Source organism: Chiloscyllium plagiosum, chromosome 18 (genome assembly GCF_004010195.1).
Source record: "Chiloscyllium plagiosum isolate BGI_BamShark_2017 chromosome 18, ASM401019v2, whole genome shotgun sequence".
Taxonomy (NCBI): Eukaryota; Metazoa; Chordata; class Chondrichthyes; order Orectolobiformes; family Hemiscylliidae; genus Chiloscyllium; species Chiloscyllium plagiosum.
The window spans coordinates 67,752,969-67,773,698 of record NC_057727.1 but is presented as its reverse complement, the minus strand read 5'-3'; the positions used below and the strand labels follow the sequence as shown (position 1 = coordinate 67,773,698).

General features: G+C 39.4%; 1 protein-coding gene across 2 annotated transcripts in view; it reads left to right on the top strand.

The window, feature by feature from the left end:
- Positions 1–20,730, top strand: part of tatdn2 (TatD DNase domain containing 2) — a 37,160-nt gene that overhangs the window by 6,985 nt on the left and 9,445 nt on the right. For both annotated transcript variants that reach the window (XM_043708535.1, XM_043708536.1), the window contains exons 3-5: positions 7,982–8,536; positions 13,229–14,101; positions 15,904–16,031. In XM_043708535.1, coding sequence (XP_043564470.1) covers positions 7,982–8,536; positions 13,229–14,101; positions 15,904–16,031 — 1,556 coding nt within the window. The remainder of the gene's footprint in view (positions 1–7,981; positions 8,537–13,228; positions 14,102–15,903; positions 16,032–20,730) is intronic.

Here is a 20,730-nt window from a genome sequence, read left to right as displayed (position 1 = left end):
TTACAAATACATTAAGGACAAAAAGGTAACTGGGGAGAGAATAGGGTCCCTCAAAGATCAGCATGGTGGCCTTTGTGTAGAGCTGCAGGAGATGGGGGAGATACTAAACAAGTACTTTACGTCAGTGTTTACTGTGGAAAGGGACATAGAAGATACAGGATGTCCATATTACAGAGGAAGAAGTTCTGGATGTCTTGAAACACACAAGTGGATAAATCCCCAGAACCTGATCCGGTGTATCCTAAAACTCTGTAGGAAGCTAGGGAAATGATTGCTGGGCCCCTTGCTGAGATATTTGTATTACTGATAGTCACAGGTGAGGTGCTGGGAAGATTGGAGGTTGACTAATGTGGCGCCACTATTTAAGAAAGGTGGTAACGGCCAGCCAGGAACTTTAGATCATGAGCCTGATTCCGTAGTGGGCAAGTTGTTGGAGGGAATCCTGAGGGACAAGGTGTACATATATTTGGAAAGGCAAGAATTGACTAGGGATAGTCAACATGGCTTTGTGTGTGGGAAATCATGTCTCTTAAATTTGATTGAGTTTTTTGAAGAAGTAACAAAGGATTGATGATGGCAAAGCAGTAGACGTGATCTATATGGACTTAGTAAGGCATTCGACATGGGGCATTGGTGGGCGAGGTTAGATCTTGTGGAATACAGGGAGAATTAGCCATTTGGATACAGAACTGGCTCAAAATTAGAAGACAGAGGGTGGTGGTGGAAGGTTGTTTTTCAGACTGGAAGCCTGTCACCAGTGGAGTGCCACAAGGATCGGTGCTGGGCCCACTACTTATCATTTATATAAATGATTTGGATGCGAGCATAAGAGGTACAGTTAGTAAGTTTGCAGATGACACCAAAATTGGAGGTGTAGTGGACAGCGAAGAAGGTTATCTCAGATTACAACAGAATCTTGACCAGATGGGCCAATGGGCTGAGGAGTGGCAGATGGAGTTTAATTCAGATAAATGCGAGGTGCTGCATTTTGGGAAAGCAAATCTTAGGACTTATACACTTAATGGTAAGGTCCTAGGGGGTGTTGCTGAACAAAGAGACCTTGGAGTGCAGGTTCACAGTAGAGTCGCAGGTAGATAGGTTAGTGAAGAAAGCGTTTGGTCAGAGTACTGAGTACAGGAGTTGGGAGGTCATGTTGCGGCTGCACAGGACATTGGTTAGGCCACTATTGGAATATTGCATCCAATTCTGGTCTCCTTCCTATTGGAAAGATGTTGTGAAACTTGAAAAGGTTCAGAAAAGATTTACAAGGATGTTGCCAGGGTTGGAGGATTTGAGCTATTGGGAAAGGTTGAATAGGCTGGGCCTGTTTTCCCTGGAGCATAGGAGGCTGAGGGGTGACGTTATAGAGGTTTATAAAATAATGTGGGACATGGATAGGATAAATACAGTCTTTTTCCTGGTGGGGGAGTCCAGAACTCAAGTGCATAGGTTTCAGGTGAGAGGGGAAAGATATAAAAGATACCTAAGGGGCAACTTTTTCATGCAGAGGGTTGTGTGTGTGGAATGGGCTTCTAGGGGAAGTGGTGGAGGCTAGTACAATTGCAACATTTAAAAGGCACCTGGATGGATATGAGTAGGAAGACTTGAGGGATATTGGCCGGGTGCTGGCAGGTGGGACTAGATTAGGTTGGGATCTCTGGTTGGCATGGACAAGTTGGACTGAAGGGTCTGTTTCTGTGCTGCACATCTCTATGAATCTATTACTCAAAGATACTGTACAAATATGACATGATGCCTCCACCTTGTGGCTGTTCTGTATGAAGTTGCTTTTATTTTGATATGTCCTGAATTGTCCATTTAGAGTCAGAGGTGTACAGCACGGAACAGACCCTTCGGTCCAATTTGTCCCTGCCTGATTGTTCTATAATTAAATTGGAATTAATTTGAATGCTTAACTTTTCTTGATTGTGTAGTTGTCACTGAAAATTTCCTCAGCTTTTTAAGCATCAAAGAATATTAGATTTTCCATCGACAGCCTTTCTTTCCTTTAGTGTTGCCCAGAATGCACAGTTTTTGCATTTGAGAATTCCGATGCATCAACTAAATTGGCATTTCTGAAAATAATCCAACCTGCTATGAAGGACTCAGAAATCATTTGCTCCAAAGCTGTTCTACATGTTTTTCATCACTTATCTCCCGAGGCCCTACTCAGCTAGGGTTCAGGAGAAGGAAGCAGCAGACAAGCGATGTGGCTGGGAGGGGTGATCCGTAACTGGGAGTATTGGGAACTAGTTTGTGGCAGTGCAGGAGAGGCAATAAACATTGATTAGTGAGCAGACAAAATAGTACAAGGTAAATAGGAAGACCATTTTTTAAGAAAAAGATATTTCATTTACAAATATTGTTTTAATTATTGCTTTCCTGATGAGACAGGCATGTCAGAACTTAACTACTATTTATATATTGCTTGTAATGAGAAAATTTAGCTTTTGTTCCCTCCTTGGAGTTGTACATTTCAAGAGCCGAACTGTAATGTTTTGAGGACTTGCTGTACTCAAAATAGTACCTCTATTTTTCTATTGTTTACAGCATGTAATTATTGCCATTCAGAATGTTGAGTGGTTTTCATGAAATACTTTTAGATGTTGCAAAGTTCCTAACCAAGTGCTTTTTAGATAGATTCTAGAATACTGGCAGTAAACACAGGAGCAAAAACAGCCTATGATTGGAAGGTATTCAGAAGGGAAGTGAATTGCTAGGTGTGCGCCAAAATAGGATTTTTATTTTGAGGGATGTGGGCATGAGGGAGAGATCGGGGAAGTAGGAGGCTTCATGGTGGGGCATGTTTCTGGTTGAAGAGTGGGAAGGAAGAGGCTGCATGGTGGGGAAGTGAAAGAACATAAGTTAAACCTGTCAACAAACAAATCTAATCTAACTGGAAACCATAAAAACACTATCACCTGAGATAATTAATTCCTTTCTTCCAAATGAATGTTGAATCTCTAGCTTAAGGCTATTATAATTGAGGAACTATTGTAGGGGGGGGGGCGAATTGTGGATAACTTATGAAATCAGTCTCCATTTTAAATTGATATTAAGATCTAAGATTCAGTTTTTAAAAAAAAGGTTGGTTTTGTGTGCCTATGCCACGGGGATGCATTAACTGGGACATCACCCATTTATGGCAGGAGTGTTTAGCGTGACTTATTTTTGTGAATGCGTCAGTAATTTTTGAAATTAACCATTATTGCCAACTCCGTCTTATTGGCTTGGATCAATTTGTATGTTTTTGTAAGAAGTTAACACTTGATTAGCTGTTGTGGCTTTACATTTATAATGCAGATTTGTACTTGTTTGTTTTTTTATTCACTCAAGGTGTATGGGACCCATTGGCTAGGGCATTATTTATTGCCCAAGCTCCACAGCCTTTGAGAAGATAGTGTTAAAGTACAGATTTGAGATGGCTCAGGAAAACCCTTGTGAACTCAATTAGTAAGCCTCTCTTGATTCTTCCTGGAGATTGTACTCTCTGGTAGTCTGGAATAAAAAGCCTTTTTAGGACAGTTTTGTTTAATTTTACTCATCCCCTTTATTTACCAATAGCATCACTGTTACACCATAACACAGATACCTATAAACTAAATTAACTAGGTTCTAATAACCCAGGAGAGTAGGATATCAGCTCTTCCTGGCAGACTACTATGCTGTACTATCACAAAATGGCTTCCTTTATACAAAAAGTTTACAGAAGTACTGAATGTTCTATATTAGACGGATAACTGTGAAAGACAATAATTCATAAGGAAGAGGAGTTCATTGACAGGTCTATGTGACTGATCACTCCTACAGGCCCTAAGCCATTCATCAGGTGGGAAAAACAAATTCAGCCGAGTTAGGCGTCTGCTGGTGAGATAAGCTGTCATAAAGAGGTACCAGTCTGAGCTAATTGAAGAGTTCATAATGTAATTTTGCACAGATCGCATGTCTGATACAATTGTTTTACAAAATTGCTTCTTAGCAAGGAGGGCAAACATTTGACCATAAAATGGCTTCCTGAGAGATTGTCTCAGAATCTCTTCAATGTTAGGTTTAGAATCATTTTTAAGCTAGGAGCAGATTCCTGCTTTTTATCTTAAGCACTGAATCATTCTGTTCCTGAGGCTAAGATGTTACCGTGAGGTTGCATTGAAATTGATTCATTAGTCTCAAATTAAACATGCTTTTTTTTTTCAGGGTTGTGATTCAAATTCAAAAATACATAAGATCTGATTAGTTAGAATTGACAGTGGAGCAGTCTGTAAGGTCTGTAGAATGGTCTGCAAGGACAGCAAGTAAGTTAAAGCTTCATCAATATTACCTTTTAAAGAATTTGCATTTCATAACCAGTAATAGCTACTCAAAATCGTAGTCTCAAATATAATTAAGTTCAATCCATAGCAAGTAAGCACAGAGTTAATTTTCTACTCTCTCTCTCTCTCTCTCTCTCTCTCTCTCTCTCTCTCTCTCCCTTTCGCAAGTCAGGGACTTGTAATTGAAAAGATGATTTTTCTTCTGTCTGCCTCGCTTGCAAGGGGTAGTAAGAATCCGTTATAATTGATGGGACCTGACAATCACTTACAAGGCTTTTGATGCTGAGTTTCATTTTGAGGTCAGAATCAAACAGTCATTAATTTCACAAGGGAACAGCTGTGAATGTTATCACTCGGTATCCTGTTTACACAGATTCACTGATGTTAAGGCAAATGTCCTTAATTGCCTTAGAGCATCCTGTTATCACTTGGTGAGAACAGATGTTTTTATCTTCTGCATAATTTGGGTTCCCTCTTTTTATTTCTCTGGGCCTCCCTGCCTATCTTGCTTATTTTCTAGTGCGCAGCAAATGTGTTCTATAATTAAGTATTACATTTTAGTCTAAATGTTTAAGGACAAGTTTTAAGGCTATAGACTTTCTCAATAGTGGTAAGCTGCAGCCTTGAACTGCTGTAATTCATTTGGTGAAATACACTCACAATTATATAGGGGCCAGCTTCTAAGATTTTGACCCTGTGATATTGAAGGAACTGTTATATATTTTTAAGTCAGGATTGTGAATGTCTTGGAAGGGAGCTTGTGGGTAGTGGCGTTCCCATGTATCTGCTGTCCTTGCCCTGGCATGAAGTGTTGAAGTTGGAGGAAGAAGTCATTGTCTCCATAGGGCTTGTAAGTCTAATCGGGGCTGGGATGACGGTGAGCAGTCTAATCGAGCTAGAGAGTTTAAATGGCTGGGAAATAATGGGCAAATGGAGCAGAATTTCCATAGATCATGACACCGCTGCAGAGACAGCAAAACCTGATGCAGGCAGAAGTCTTTTCTTCCTCCAGAGGCTGCAGGGGATGTAAGTGTTTTTCTTCAAAAATAGAAAATTCTGTTAGTGAGGTAGCTTCAACAGTTTATTTATTTGACCAGTCAATAGAGATTGACAAGTTTAAACCTGTGTACTGGAAATAAAATGTATGGTTAATAACTTATGATCCCTTGCATAAAATGGACTTCTAGATTTATTCCTTACTGTTAAAGAATAACTGAACAAGAACAGTTTTTCTTTATTTGATAAGATGTTATTGACATGGTGAAAATTAACCATATTTTGTTTGGATTTGAGTAAATTCAAGTGTGTAGGTCATCTTCGTTACTCAAAAAACATATGAAAAATGTCAGCATGGGTTTATAATTCTCAAACTTCTTTGGCCTTTAGTCTCAAGCCCCAACCTTGGGTCACCTAGTTGTCATGATAATTCAACTATCTTGTCTGGTTTCTCAGTTCTCCTTACCTCTTTGTTCTGTGCAGCAACAAGTACTATACCTCCAGGTGTAGCAACAGAAAAGGCCCATCAGCCTTATTGAGTCTGCTCTGACATTCACTAAGATTATGGCTGACCTGATAGTCAACTTGGCTTTCCTGCCTTCCTCCCCATAAGGGTTGTAGAGGAATACAACGCAGAAACAGGCCCTTCGGCCCAACTCGTCCATGCCTACCAGACTTCCGAAATTGAACAAGCCCCATTTGCCTGCATTTAGTCCATATCTCTCAAACCTTCCTATCATGTACCTGTCCAAATGTATTTTAAATGTTGTAATTGTACCCACTTTTACCACGTCCTCTGGCAGCTCGTTGCACACCACCATCTGTATACAAAAGTTGCCTTTTTTAAAAAATCTTTCCCTCTCGGCTTAAATCTCAGCCCTCTAGTTTGGGCTCCCCTACCCCTGGAAAAACACCTTGGCTATTCAGCTTATCGATGCCCTCTTGATTTTATAAGCCTCTAAGAACACCCCTCTGCCTCCTATGCTCCAAGGGAAAAGAAAGTCACAGCCTATCAACCCTCTCCTTATAATTCCAACCTTGGTAACATCATTTTGCACTCTTTCCAGTTTAATAACCTGCTTCTTACACAGTACTCTAAATATGACCTTTCCAATGTCTTGAGCAGCCATAACATGACGTCACAACTCCCGAGCTCCATGCTTTGATTGAAAGCAAGTATGCCAAATGCCTTATTTCTTCCCCACCATCCCACCGTCTACGTGTGACACCACTTTCAAGGAACTATGTATGTGCACCCTTACATCTTTTTGTTTGACAACACTCCCAGCACTTTCCCATTAAGCTGGGTCCAGAGGTTCACTGAAGATAAGAAATCCCACTGATGTACTACTCTCTGAGAAGGAGTTCCTCCTCTGTTAACTGGGTGACCCCTTCCTCTGACGTTATGCCTTCTGATCCTAGACTCTCCCACAAGGGGAACCACCCTCTCCAGTCCCTGTCGAATCTTGTCTGTTTCAATAAGGTCACTTCTCATTCTTTTGAATTCCAAACCTGTTCAGTTTCCAAGTGTGACCTGACTAGTATTGCTTGAATGAAACCTCCTTATTTATGCTCTGTTCCCTTTGAAATAAAGGCCAGCATTTCTGTTACCTGCTGAATTTGCAAAGTAGCTTTTTTTGATTTATGTGGACTCTGTTTTTTTGCTGTACCTTCTGAAGCACTTCTCCATTTAAATAATTTTCAGATCCTCTCTTATTTTTGCCAAAGTGCATAATCTCACTTTTCCACCTTGTGCTCCATCTACCAAATTTTTGCCTATTGGCTTAACCTGTCCGTCTGTCCTCTTAACTTGCCTTTCCACCTATTTTTGTCGTCTTGGTGATAGAACATTAATTTTCCTCATCCAAGTCCTTTAATATATTATAAATAATTGTGATCCTGGACCTGATCCCAGAGGCACCCTGCTAGTTACTGATTGACATCCTGAAAACTTGGAAGTATAATTACATCCACCGTGTACCCTTTTTTTATCCAGCTTATTACCACCTCAGAGAATACTTATAAATTTGTCCAGAATGACTTCTACTTCATGAAGCCATGCTGACTCTGCATTACATATTTCTAATTGCTTTGTTGTTACATTTTCCCAATAGCAGACATTAACTGGCCTATTGTTACCTGTGTTGTTTGTCTGCTTTGCTTTTCGGATAAGCATGTTACATTGGCAATTTTTCAATGCTCTTCCAGAATCTAACGGTTCTTGTAAGTTTACTATCTGTTATACCTGTAGCTACTTCCTTTAATGTTCTAGGACATGATCCATGATGTCTAAGGAATTTCAGTATTTAGCCCTATTGGTTCTCCTGGTAATTTTTCTCTCGTGATTAGTTGTAGTGATTATTTTCTCTCTCTTTTTGCCCCTTGATTGTTTATTATTTTTGGAATGCTATTAGTATTTGCAGGGAGAAAGTGAGGACTGCAGATGCTGGAGATCAGAGCTGAAAAATGTGTTGCTGGAAAAGTGCAGCAGATCAGGCAGCATCCAAGGAGCAGGAGAATCGACGTTTCGGGCATAAGCCCTTAGTATTTGCAGCAGTTTTAACCGTAGAAAAATGTCCGTTAGTAAATTAAACTCCTTGTCACTTATTCCTATTTTGTCATATATTTGTTGATTTTGTAATATTGATTTTGTTTTATCATTGCTATAAATTTAGAGTACCACAAACGAAAGGGGAAGTCCTCCTACAGTTTTGAGCAGTACCTTGAAGCAGGGATCCATCTCTGTGGTCCAGAGAAGACATCACAAAAATCACATTCAACAAGAGACTTGGAAGGCAGCATCAACACAGGGTGCTAAAGTCCTCTGGCTTAAAGCCTTATCGGAAGCTACTGGTGGTGCTTTAAGTAAAAAGCAGCCACTAAACGCCACTAGAACTAGCAACCACTCCAAAGAAAAACAGGCTGGATTAGTATCTACAGAACCTCTCTCAAAATATTGTGGGAAAAAACCTAGAGAGATTTGCCAAGAGAAGAACAATGTCCAGGATTTGTTTCAATACAGCTGTCAAGAGCATGAAACTGATGAGGAAAATAATTCTGTAGAACCAAAGTGCAACAATGAATTGAATACCTCTTCAAGAAATATTTTCAAAAAGCCGAACCCAGAGCTGGTATTTGAGGATGTAGCTCTGGATAATAAGCAAAGCATGAATGAAAGAAACGAAAACATCTTTTCAAAAAATGATACTGATCAATGTAAAATATTCATGGTAAGGCCTGTGATTTTCTTATTGTTCTTGTCACCATTGTGTTACAAAGGATTTAAGTTCAGGAGCAAGTTTTCTTTTTGTTGAGGCATATTCTTTTTTCCACAGAAGAATTTTCACTGGCTCTTGCTGCCCATTCTGTCCATGGTGTTTAAAGTTGAATGTAGAGAAAGTAATTTACATAACATCGAATTTTAATCGGGTACAATTTGAAAAGGTGATAGTTAAATTAGTTGCTGAGAAACCAAGAATGACAGAACTGTGCACTAATGTAAGCAAATGACCTTTTAAGGAGCAATTGCAATGTTACAAAACAAATGTATATTTTCCACCCTCCATCCCATGTAAAACATGTAGCTTTGGTATGCTAATATAAAAGCCAGATCTTTGTTGGTGAAAAGCAGGGGGTCAACTTGCACATAAGTATTTTTGAGGAGTTGAAATCAATGCTGGTTCTTGAACTATAGATAATGATCCTGTCTTGACTGTTGCTGCTGTGGTTCTAAGTTCATCAGGGAATTTTATTCCAGGCTACTTATTTCTGACAGTTTAAATAAGAGCATGTATGAAAAAGACTCGTTCGACTGTTCCCTCAACCCCACTCCAAAAGCTAGCATGAGGGGTATATTTTTAAAGAACTGTTTTGTTTTTGGGCAAACAGTTAAGGGGTCAACTTTTACATGATCAGCTGTTATGGAATATAAGCAGTCCTTTAAGTTTCAGAATTCTGTGGCAAAATAGAGCTATTTAGAAATCAAGAAACATTCAAGAAGGCAGTGTGGAAAGAACTAAAAAATAAAAAGTTGTCAAATGTGAGGTGAGACCCAAAAACTGAGTTATTAGAGAATAAGTATAAATTGGCAGAAATACTTAACTATAATAACAATATGTGGATGTTGGAAATCTGAAATAAAAACAAATGCTGGAAATATCGAGCAGCTCTGGCACCATCTGTGGAGAGAGAAATAGAATTACAGGTTGTATCTTATAACATTCCAGTTCTGACAAAAGATCATTAGACCTGAAATTTTAACTTTGTTTTTCTCTCCACAGAAGCTACCAGACATGCTGAGTATGTCTGTTTTATACTTGAGTACCTTGTTTCAGTGTTTACAAAATAATCAAGAGGGGGCTAAATGGAGATAAAATATTAGAAAGGTTTAGTTAAGCTTGAGTGTTGAAATTTGGCAGGATACATTCAAAGACTTTGAAAGAAATGGGGGAACAAATGAGGCCATTGAAATTTGTGATCTGGAGATAAGAGTATGTAATACAAATGTTAAGCATTTAAGGGGCTGTTGTAGCTTTGGTAATTACCTGTCAGTTACAGGGAAGATTTTAGAATCATTTTAAAGATGGGACTAACTATCTAGAAGAGAAATAATTTGGAAACAATCAACACATTTCAGAAAGGAAGATTGTTTGTTTGGAAAACCTGATTTTATTTTTCAGGAGGGTGACAAGTATGGTGAATGGGGAAATTGTAGCAGATGTGATCTATGTGGATGTTTAGAAAAACATTTTTTTTTGGCAAGGTATCTCTCAGGTGACAATTGAGAAATATTTCCAGCAGCCTGAAAATTGCAAGGGGATAAAATTGGATTTGAAGCTCATTTGAAAGAAGGAAATAAAGTTGGGAATTATTTATCACTGATTAGATGTAAGGGTGGCACTGCTGCCTCACAGCGCCAGGGACCCAGGTTAGATTCCAGCCTTGGGAATCCCATAATCCAAAGATGTGCAGGTTAGGTGAATTGGCCATGCTAAATTGCCCGTAGTGTTCAGGCATCTGTAGGTTCGATGCATTAGTCAGGGGTAAATATAGGGGAAGGGAATGGGTGTGGGTGGGTTGCTTTTCAGAGGGTTAGTGTGGACTTGAGGCCAAAGGGTCTGTTTCCACACTGTAGGAATTCTAATTCTAATAGAAGAAATGGTAGTCTTAGACAGATGAATTGGAAAGGAGGCTAATGGTATTTAAATATGTAAACCAAAGCTGTTAATTCTGTAACCCAAAGGACTATTCATGAAAAGGAGTGTTTCCAATGAAATTCCGTTTCATTTAATGAGGTGCTACTTTTGTTTTTTAAACTAGTATCAGAAAGGCTCTGTGGAAGAGCATGGAGATTTGGAGTTAAGGTTCATGATATTAAAATCAGTATGTCAGAGGTAAAGATGAAGTTGCCATCGTTTTAATAAACCATGGGGTACACTCTCATTAGAGAGAGATGACTGGTGGTCGTTTAACCTGAGGATTACCATGCCTCAGTCCAGGAGAGCAATTGAGAAGGAGAATCCTTCATGGTAACCTTAGTCAGCATGGGAATTGAACCCAAGCTGTCTGCATCACTGCATTACAAGCCAGCCATCCAACCAACTGACTAGCTGATCCCATAATTAAGAGGACAAGGATTGAACACTGGGTTTGTCCTAAAATGTTCCATGTTGAGCTACAAATTATAGATAGGGCTGAGATTGTACAGAGAATATAGTTAAGATTAAATATAATGCTTTGTTTTTAAAAAATGTAGGAAGTATTCAGCAGTTCTCACAGCAATAGAATAAATGTCAGACCAGTCACTGACCTGAAATACTAACTCTGAATCTTCTCCACTGATTCTGCTACTGTTTTGTTTTAGATTTTCAACATGTTCAGTCTCTAGCTCATGTTTAGTAGAATGTAACATATGAGGAAATACAAAAAAACTTTGAAAAATTGGGCTGCCCTCATAGAGCAGTAAATACAGTGCAATTTCATAGATGTTTAAAATTGTGAAACAGTTGAGATTCTTCTGCACTCTCTAGTCACCAGAAAACAAAGGAACATAGATCTTTTGCTTAAGACCCAATCTAGGGAAACATTAGAGAAACATCCACATTTTGAATAGGTATATGTCCCATATAAATATAGCTAAAAGGAAAGATTCCTATCCCTAAACTTATTGAAGTTGGATAGTATTTGAAGTTCGGTTCTTGATGTGCTAAACTTTTATCCTACTCTAAGATCAAACTAACCTACATACCTTTTAATTAGCTATCATCCATGTACCTATCCAAGAGTTGCTTAAATGTCCCTAATGTGTATGACTCTACTACCAGAACTGAACATACTATTCCAAGTATGTTCTAACCAGGGCGCTGTAAAGTTGCATCATAACCTCACCGCTCTTAAACGCAATCATGCTGCTAATGAAATGCCAACACATCACACGCTGCCTTAACAGCCCTATCAACTTGGGTGGCAACTTTGAAGGATCTGTGGAAGTGGACTCCAAGATCCCTCTGTTCCTTCACACTGCATTCGAATTTGACCTTCCAAAATGAATCACTTCACATTTTCCCAGGTTGAACTGCATCTGTCACTTATCAGCCCAGCTCTGCATGCTGTCAATGTCCCATTGCAATCTTCACACTATCCACCACTCATCTAACCTTTGTGTCTACTTGCACTCAGGAGGTTCCAGTCAATATTAGGAAAGTTGAAATCACCCATGACAACAAACCTGTTACTTCTGCACCTTTCCAAAATCTGACTCCCAAACTGCTTGTCAGTGTCTGCTGCTATTTGGGGGGGATCTGTAGAAAATTCCCAATAAAGTGACTGCTCCTTTCCTGTTTCTGACTTCCACCCATACTGACTCTAGACAAACCCTCCTCGATGATCATCCTTTCTGTAGCTGCGATGTTATCCCTGATTAGCAATGTCACTGCCCCTAAGCATTCCTTTTGAACCATCTGAACCCTGGAACATCCAAAAACCATTCCTGCCCCTGTGATATCCAAGTCTCCATAATAGCCACAACATCCAATTACTGATCCGTGCTCGAAGTTAATCATTCTTACTCTTGATACTTGTGTTAAAATAGACACACTTGAACCCATCACACTGCAAATTTGCCCCATCAACTGTCTGTCCTTGTTCAGAGACTCTCTGCATGGTGTATCTGGCTGTAATTTAGAATAGTCCCTAGTATGACCACTGTGTCTAAAATCACACAACACCAGGTTATAGTCCAACAGGTTTATTTGGAAGCACTAGCTTTTGAAGCGTTGCTACTTCATCCAGTGGTTTCTGATGGAGTGGAGCTCTGAAAGCTAGTGCTTCCAAATAAACCTGTTGGACTATAACCTGCTGTTGTGATTTTCAACTCTGTCTACCCCAGTCCAACACTGGCACCTCCAAGTCATGACTGTGTTGTGGTTGCACAGCAGCCCAAAAGTCTCCACGTAGACTGTGCATAATTCAGCAGCCCCTCTGTAAATTACTACATTCATAGCTGTGTTTTTAAAAAAGAAAAATGGGGTAAGCACTTAGATCTCCCATACATTGTGAAACTAAGGGGAGATTGTTGCCTCCCATTGTACCTAAATGTTTTGTTCTCAGTATTTTTAGAACAGATCTCATTTCTAGAATGTCACTTGCTAAACGGAACATTTGTGCACCTTTCTAGTATTTGAATCTGGGGGTCCCTGTATTTATAACTTTTGGAACAGTCTGTGATACCTGTAGAGAGAAGCTAAGTTTATAAAATAAATGTGTTTTTTCTTAATTTGGTTGGAAAGCAGTGTAATCTGTCTAAATCCAGCTTCAAAGTGCACATATAGCATAATCTCTGCACTGTAGTTTTCAAATATAATTTATTCATTTCATTTTGGCTTGTAAGATCAAGGTTATGCCATCCTCGTTTCATTTAACAGAAATTGACCCCTCATGAGGATCCATCCTTTGGAAGCAACTGTTCTGATGTTGAAGATCTCTCTGCTTTAGCTATGTCTCCACTGGAAGATTCCAGTCCAACATGCAACCTGAAAAACTACAAGACCAGTACGCCATTAGCAGCCAAATATGTAACCCATCCACCGTTCATGTGCTTGAACCCTTCTTATCCATATTCAGAATACCGAGCAAGCCCTCAAACCCCTCAGCAATCTTCATCGAACATTCTTTACAAAAATTGGTATCAGCCTAACTGTGAAGATAGAACAGAATCTTCTTCAAGCCATTTAGTAAATTCCTCACAATGTTTACAGTCCACTATTCACAGTAGCTTGTCTTTTGAATCTTTTGGCTGCTCATTACGTCAGTTTGAAAACAGCAATAGCCTTAATACGAGTACAGGTTCTCTCGACTCTTCAGTACTCAATTCTGAAGCCCTGGCTGATGATTTAGAGAATTGTCGTGAAGTAAAGTGGGGGTTGAACTACCAAAAGGAGGGCTTTATAGACACACACTGCCATTTGGACTTTTTGTTCTCTAAGTTGTCTTTTAGTGGGACATTTTCAAACTTTATGAAAGTTTATGACAGCACATTCCCAGTGGAGTTTCTTGGGTGTATCACAGATTTTTGTGACCCTCGTAGTCTGGTTCATGGGAACGTATGGGAATCTATACTGGATGAACCACTGGTTTGGGGTGCTTTTGGCTGCCACCCTCATTTTGCCCGTTACTACACAAATTTACAAGAAAAGGCGATTATTCAAGCACTGAGACACCCTAAAGCAGTTGCTTTTGGAGAGATAGGATTGGATTATTCTTACAAGTGTTCAACAGATGTTGCCAAACAAAAGCAGGTATGTGGACGGGAGACTAAGCATCTATCAGCGAATTAGTTTCTTGTAAACATTAAAGTATGTAAATATTAATTAAATCAAAGATCTCTGGCAATGTTGCCTTTAAAACCCAATAAATGTTTGTCGGTAATTATTTTGAACTGATTCTCCCAGAATGGATTTGGATAGTAAACTTATCAATTCAGACTATTCTGTTCTTTTCACAAACTACTAGTGAATAGTTTGGAGTTTACATTGGAGATAAATGCTAACCTAGCTGGTGGTGCCTTCATCTTGTGATTGAAATTTTTCATCCTTGTTAGGGTGCAAAATAACAGATTCCCTTATCAGATGAATGATTAAACCCTTGGAGTTGAAGCATTACAATGCTATCCTTCAGTGAATAATTGACTCCCATTACTCACGGTAATCTGCTTCATGGCTTTATCCATGTCAGCATTGCTCATAGCGAGCTTTGCTCGTTGATGCGCAATTGGCGACATGGGTCTTTTTCTCATGGTGGTAAAATATAGAATAAAGTCTATTCAGAAAGGCACTGTTTTTTCTGTCTCAATATATAATTTGAAAATTTTAAAAGATCGGCTCATGTTTGGCACTAATTTCATAATTCATGAACAAAATTTGAATAGCGGTTGCTGATAGCTATTATGCTTTTGTCACTTTTTTCAATTTTTTAAAACTGCATTGTTTCATTGACCTATTGCAGGCCTCTTTTGCTTTGCCTTGCACCATTATCCCTTTTGTAATATAATTTCACCTGCCTTCTGTCCTATCTTGCCTCTTCCTCTTGCAATTCTTTCCTCCCCTTAGTTCACTTTCCATGTCTTCACAACGTGGTCAGGGTCTGTTACATGTCTAAATTAATCCTGCTGTACTAAAAGATCAATTAGTCTGAAACACTTGCCCCTCTCCACAAATGCTGCCTGAACTGCTGGGTATTTCTAAGATTTTCTGTTTTTCAAAAAATTTGTGAATTTGCTAACATCACTAAATGATTCTCCATAAGCACAGCAATCTAGCTTCCAAAAAATAACCATATTAATGACTTCATTCACACTGATTTTTAACTAATTTCTTCACACTGATCATTGTGCTAAAGGTATAATACACAGCAAAAACTTATTTCACCATTCTAAAATAAACACTAAACTTGCTCAAATACATTTGCCATTCACTTTGGAAATACCTTGGTTTCTGCCACATGGGGATTGACCCAGAAATTTCACCTGGATGTTTGGTGCTGAGATTTCCAATTCCTATGAACAAATGTAATGCATAGTGCACCATAGATTTTTTTTTGTTTAGCTTAAACCTTCAAGTTGAAATTTAAGCCAATGCTGTTATAATTTCTGAAATAGAGAGAAGCAATGAATGAGCTTATATTTGTATGGTATAAACCAAATCCTAGAGAAACTAATTTGACTGCATTTGTGGAAAGAAAAACTATTAATATGGAGTCTGATATTACTTTTCTTCAGAACTTCAACTCCATTAGTTGGTGCATGTGCTTTGGGATTGGGATGAAGGAATGATCAACGATTATGCCAATTTCAACTCAAAGGAGATGACAGCCATTCAAAAGTTAATTTCTTTGTTCAGGCATTGCCCCATCAACCAACCTCTGATTTAAAATTTAAATTTGCATTTAACTGGTGCTTTCTCTATGACAATACTTGTACCAATCAGGATACTCCTTTTCATATGGTGTAAAAAGTTTATTTGCCCCATAAATTATGCTTTTGAGTTCAAGATAAGATACTGCCAAATGAAGTTTTGACTACATTCTCGCTTTTCTCCTCCAGGTCTTTGAAAGACAGCTAAAACTTGCAGTGGCATTAAAGAAGCCTCTTGTCATACATGGCAGGGATGCTGATGAAGACTTATTTGAACTAATGAAAACTCATGTCCCAAAGGACTACAGGATTCATAGGTAAAAGGTGTTTCTACTTGAGCTCTGACTTTGTAAGGGGGCTTTCGCTTGTTTAATACCATGTGTGCATACAAATCCCCAGAATGCATGAACACTTGAAACTAATGCGTAGATTTGATCTTTTGTTTTTCTGTTTTTCTATGCATACATGTTGTGCACTGGTCCCATAAAAGTAGGTTCTCTTCAGGGCTGCTTCTGCATTGATCTATGTTCTGTAGTGTAGACAAACAGATTCATTTTGAAATTAAATCACTGAAATTTCCCAGCTAGCCTTCATGAAAGTCAGATTGTCCACAGTTATCAACATCAATAAAATAACCAAAGGGCTAATAGCCATACAATCTGAAATGTAATTACTGGGGGTCTTGTACAATTTTGGGTATTTAGCCGTTCATCACCTGAAATTTTCTCAGTGATCATGCATGGGATTCAGGTAGTTTAGTCTATTGTGTTGAAGTTATTTGTTAAACTGACATTTAAATAGTCTTTCAATTCTATCCATTTTCTCACTTATTTATATACCTGAAGAGTATTCTGTTTTTCTCTGCTTTCACTCAATGCCTTTACAGTTCAAAGCAGTTATTGGTATGACATGTTCCAAGAAATGTTTTATTCTACTGTTCAGTCTAACAGTCTTCAAATTGTGACAACTTTATGTGGAGAAGTCCTGTACACTAACTAGTCCATTTTCCTGATGAAGGATTCGATACAATGCTGTACTAGTCTGCTTGTGTTACAATGTGCTGGTGAAATATTTTGTGGTTCTGGAAGACTTAATACTGAGTGGTACTTGTGGGCAGAACAGCTTATGATCTTTAATGAATCCTAACATTTAGTTCTTTTTTTAAGTCTCTGAAACAATGTCCATCATATCAATATAACCTGTAACTAGTTGTTCACATGCAATACCTTGTTACCTACAAGAGATTCTTCCACTTAGACCAGGATGTGGATTTCTAAAATACAAGAAAAAGCAGACCCTATAATTTCCTATACTTGGGTGGCAATAACATTCATGAGCAGAAGTTTATACAGTATACATGCATGCTGGGCACCTAAACAGATGCAGGTTTAATTTGACTGTTCATGTCACATGGTGCATAGCAGTTTGAGATCTTCAGACTCCATTTTTAAGTCACTTGCCTATACGACATTGTGTTAGCAGCACAAGAGCTAAAAACTAAACAAAAATTAACCTGTTCAAAGGAACCTTTGTGGTGCTCCTCTACGCGGAAGAATACTCTAGTGAATGAGATGCAGCAGGAGAATTGCATTGTTAGTCTGTGGGAGCAGTTCTAGGCTCTGAATTCAGTGGTAAGTGTACAGGCATAGGAGGCTGAGGAAAACTAAAGTGGACTAGAGAAACTTTTAAAAAGCAGTAATTCGGTCTGGGAAAAGCAAGAAATTAAAAATATATTACTTTGACCTCTGGAGCATTCACTCTAGAGTGAGCATTGACCATGAGGTATGGCTTCAGAAACTGAAGTGAAAGGGCCACAAAATAAATAGTAATCCAAGGTTGCAGTTCTAGGAACTTTGTGAAGTCTTTTTTTTTAAAGCAATACACTAGTAAAATTGAAGTCTAAGCAGACCTAATCTAAAAGTTTTTGGGAGATTTTATTCAGGCCACAGAAAAAGCAATCCTGAAGAGCTGAAATAAAGATGGATGTCATTATTTTGAAGCCCCAAACAATAGAAAGCATCAAGTAAGGTCTGATTAAAGTAGAAAACTGGAGCAGGCCATTTAGACCTTTTGAGTCAAGATTGTGATGCTGGAAAAGCACAGCAGGTCAGGCAGTATCAAAGGACCAGGTGAATCAAGGTTTCGAGCATATACCCTTTATCAGGAATGAGGCTTGTGGGCTAGGGCAGCTGAGATAAATGGGAAGGGGGTAGGGCTGGGGAGAAGGTAGGTGGGAATGTGATGCGTAGATCAAGTTGTGGGTGGAAGTGATAGGTCGGAAGGGAGGGTGGAGTGGATAGATGGGTGGGAAGCAGGAAGATGGATAGATAGGACTGGTCAAGGGGGCAGTGCAGAGTTGTAGGCTTTGGACTGGGATGAGGTGGGGGGGGGGGGGAGGAGAAAGAGAAATGAGGAAACCAGTGAAATCCACATTGACCGTGTGGTTGCAGGGTCCCAAGGTAAAAGATGACGCATTCTTCTCCAGGCATAAGGTGGTAAAGGTTTGGCAATGGAGGATGCCCATAACCTGCATGTACTTGGTGCAGTGGGAGGGGGAGTTAAAATGTTCAGCCATGGGGTGGTGAGGTTGGTTGGTGCAGGTATCCCAGAGATGTTATCTGAAATGATCCACAAGTTGATGTCCTGCCTCCCCGATGTAGAAGAGACCACATTGGGTGCAACCGATACAGTAGGTAACGTGCATGGAAGTACAGATAAATTTCTGTTGGATGTGAAAAGATCCTTTGTGACCTTAGATGGAGGTGCGTGGGGGTGCAGGTTTTGCACCTCCTGCAGTAGCAGGGGAAGGAGCCGATGTGGGCTGGTGGGTGGGGAGTGGATCTGATGAAGGCATTGCGGAGGGAATGGTATCTCCAGAATGCAGATAGGAGTGGGGAGGGAAATATATCCCTAGTGGCGGGGTTTGTTTGCAGGTGGCGGATAATGATGTGGTGTATACGGAGGTTGGTTGGGTGGAAGGTGAGGCCCGGGGAGGTTCTGTCCTTGTTGCGATTGGAGGGGGTGGAGTTCAAGGGTGGAGGTGGTGTGCTGGAGGGTATTGTTGACCATGGTCTTGGAAGGAGGAGGCCATCAGGGATGTTCTGTGGTGGAATTGGTCCTCCTGGGAGCAGATGCGGAGGAGGCAGAGGAATTGGGAATAAGGGATGGCATTTTTACAAGAGGTAGGATGGGTGGAGGTGTAGTCCAGGTAGCTGTGGGTTTGTAGTAACCGACTGTGTATAGTCGGTTGCGGGAGATGGAGAGCCTATTCTGCCATTCAATGAGATCATAGCTGATTTGTGGACTAACTCTACATACCTGTCTTTGGCCTCTATCCCTTAATATCTTAACAAATACTTGTGTATCTCAAATTTAAAATTAATAACTGATCCAGGATCCATTGCAGTTTGTGAAAGTGTTACAAATATATATCACTATTAATGTATAGAAATGCTTCCTAACATCTCTGCTGAATAGTCTGGCACTACTTCTTTGACTCTACACCTTAGTTCTACAATACTGACCTGACCTGTGGAAGTAGTTCATCTTTATCTGCCCTGACTTTTCCTGTTTAATATCGTGAAGAATTTGATCAGGTCTATCTTCTAGAGAAAACAGGCAATATTTGTATAATCTCTCATAAAACCAGATGTCTAGGCATAATTTATTAAAGCCACAAACAGCTTCTCACCTTGTTAACATGAGATGTCAGGAATGCTTCATTTTAGCCACAAAATGTCAGGAAATCCCTCCAGAACGATTTGTACTGCAAAATTGCAGTATTTTAAAGTAGCAAGCAGAATACATTTTTGCAAATGGATTGTGAATTTTAAAATTCACCCATTTCCTTATCTTTCCCTGTGTCCATAAGCAGATCGTGGTATAATCTCTTGGGTGTATATGATTTCATACTAAGGGTTCTCTTAGGTAGCAGTGACCACAATGTGATTGAATTTTGTGTCCCGTTTGAGGGAAGAAAGTGGCTTCAAGACTTGTATTTTTTAAACTTTTTTAAAAGGGAATTGTGAATGTATGAAAGCAAAGTATCTTGAATGAAGGAGCAGATCTGTTAAGGGATAGAAATGCAGTGACAAACATTTAAGGGGATATTCCAGAATGTATACAGAATAGATGCATTCCAACAAAGAATAATTTTGAGCGGGAGACCCACAAGTGGTAATACCCTTTTTTAAAAAAAAAAGTCAAATGGTATATAGGGAAAATGAGCTTGGCAGGAAGAATAAAAATGAATATCTAAATGAGAGATTGCAGTTCTGAGATGCAGAGGGATTAGAATATTCTAGCGCATGAATCAAAATGTTAATGTACAGCAAGTAACTAGGACAGCTAGTAGCATGTTAATTGCTAATTGAAAGGGAAAATAATACTAAAGTGGAGAAGTTATGCTCAGTTTATATAGTGCTTTGCTAAGCCCACATTTAGAATATTGAATTGAATTTATTGTCACATGTACCGAGGCACAGTGAAAAGCTTTGTCTTGCGAGTAATACAGGCAGATCAGAGTTAAGTAGCATAGATAAGTAAATAATAGGTAAACAACAGCAAAAACATTAAAGGCAAATGTTAAGAGTTTGAGTCCATTCAGTATTCTAACAGTAAGGTAGAAACTGTTGCGAAACTGGCTAGTGTATGTGTTCAGGTTTCTGTACCTTCTCCCTGATGGTAGAGGTTGTAGAAAAACATTGCCAGTGTGGGATGGATCTTTAAGAATGCTGGCTGCCTTTCCTTGACAGCAGGTCTGGTAGATGGGCAGTTGGCCTTTGTGATTGTCCGGGCCAAGTAAAGTTGCTATGGCCCTATCGGAGTAAAGGACAATGTCTGAGGGTCACCAACTTTCCAGCAAGGGAAGAGGTTGAAAAGGAGAATCCTTCATGGTAATCTCAGGTGGTGCTGGAATTGCGTGCATGCTGTTGGTATCACTGCACTGCAAACCAGCTATCCAGCGAACTGACCTCACTGGGAGTACTATGCACAGTATTTGTCTCCTTGTGCAAG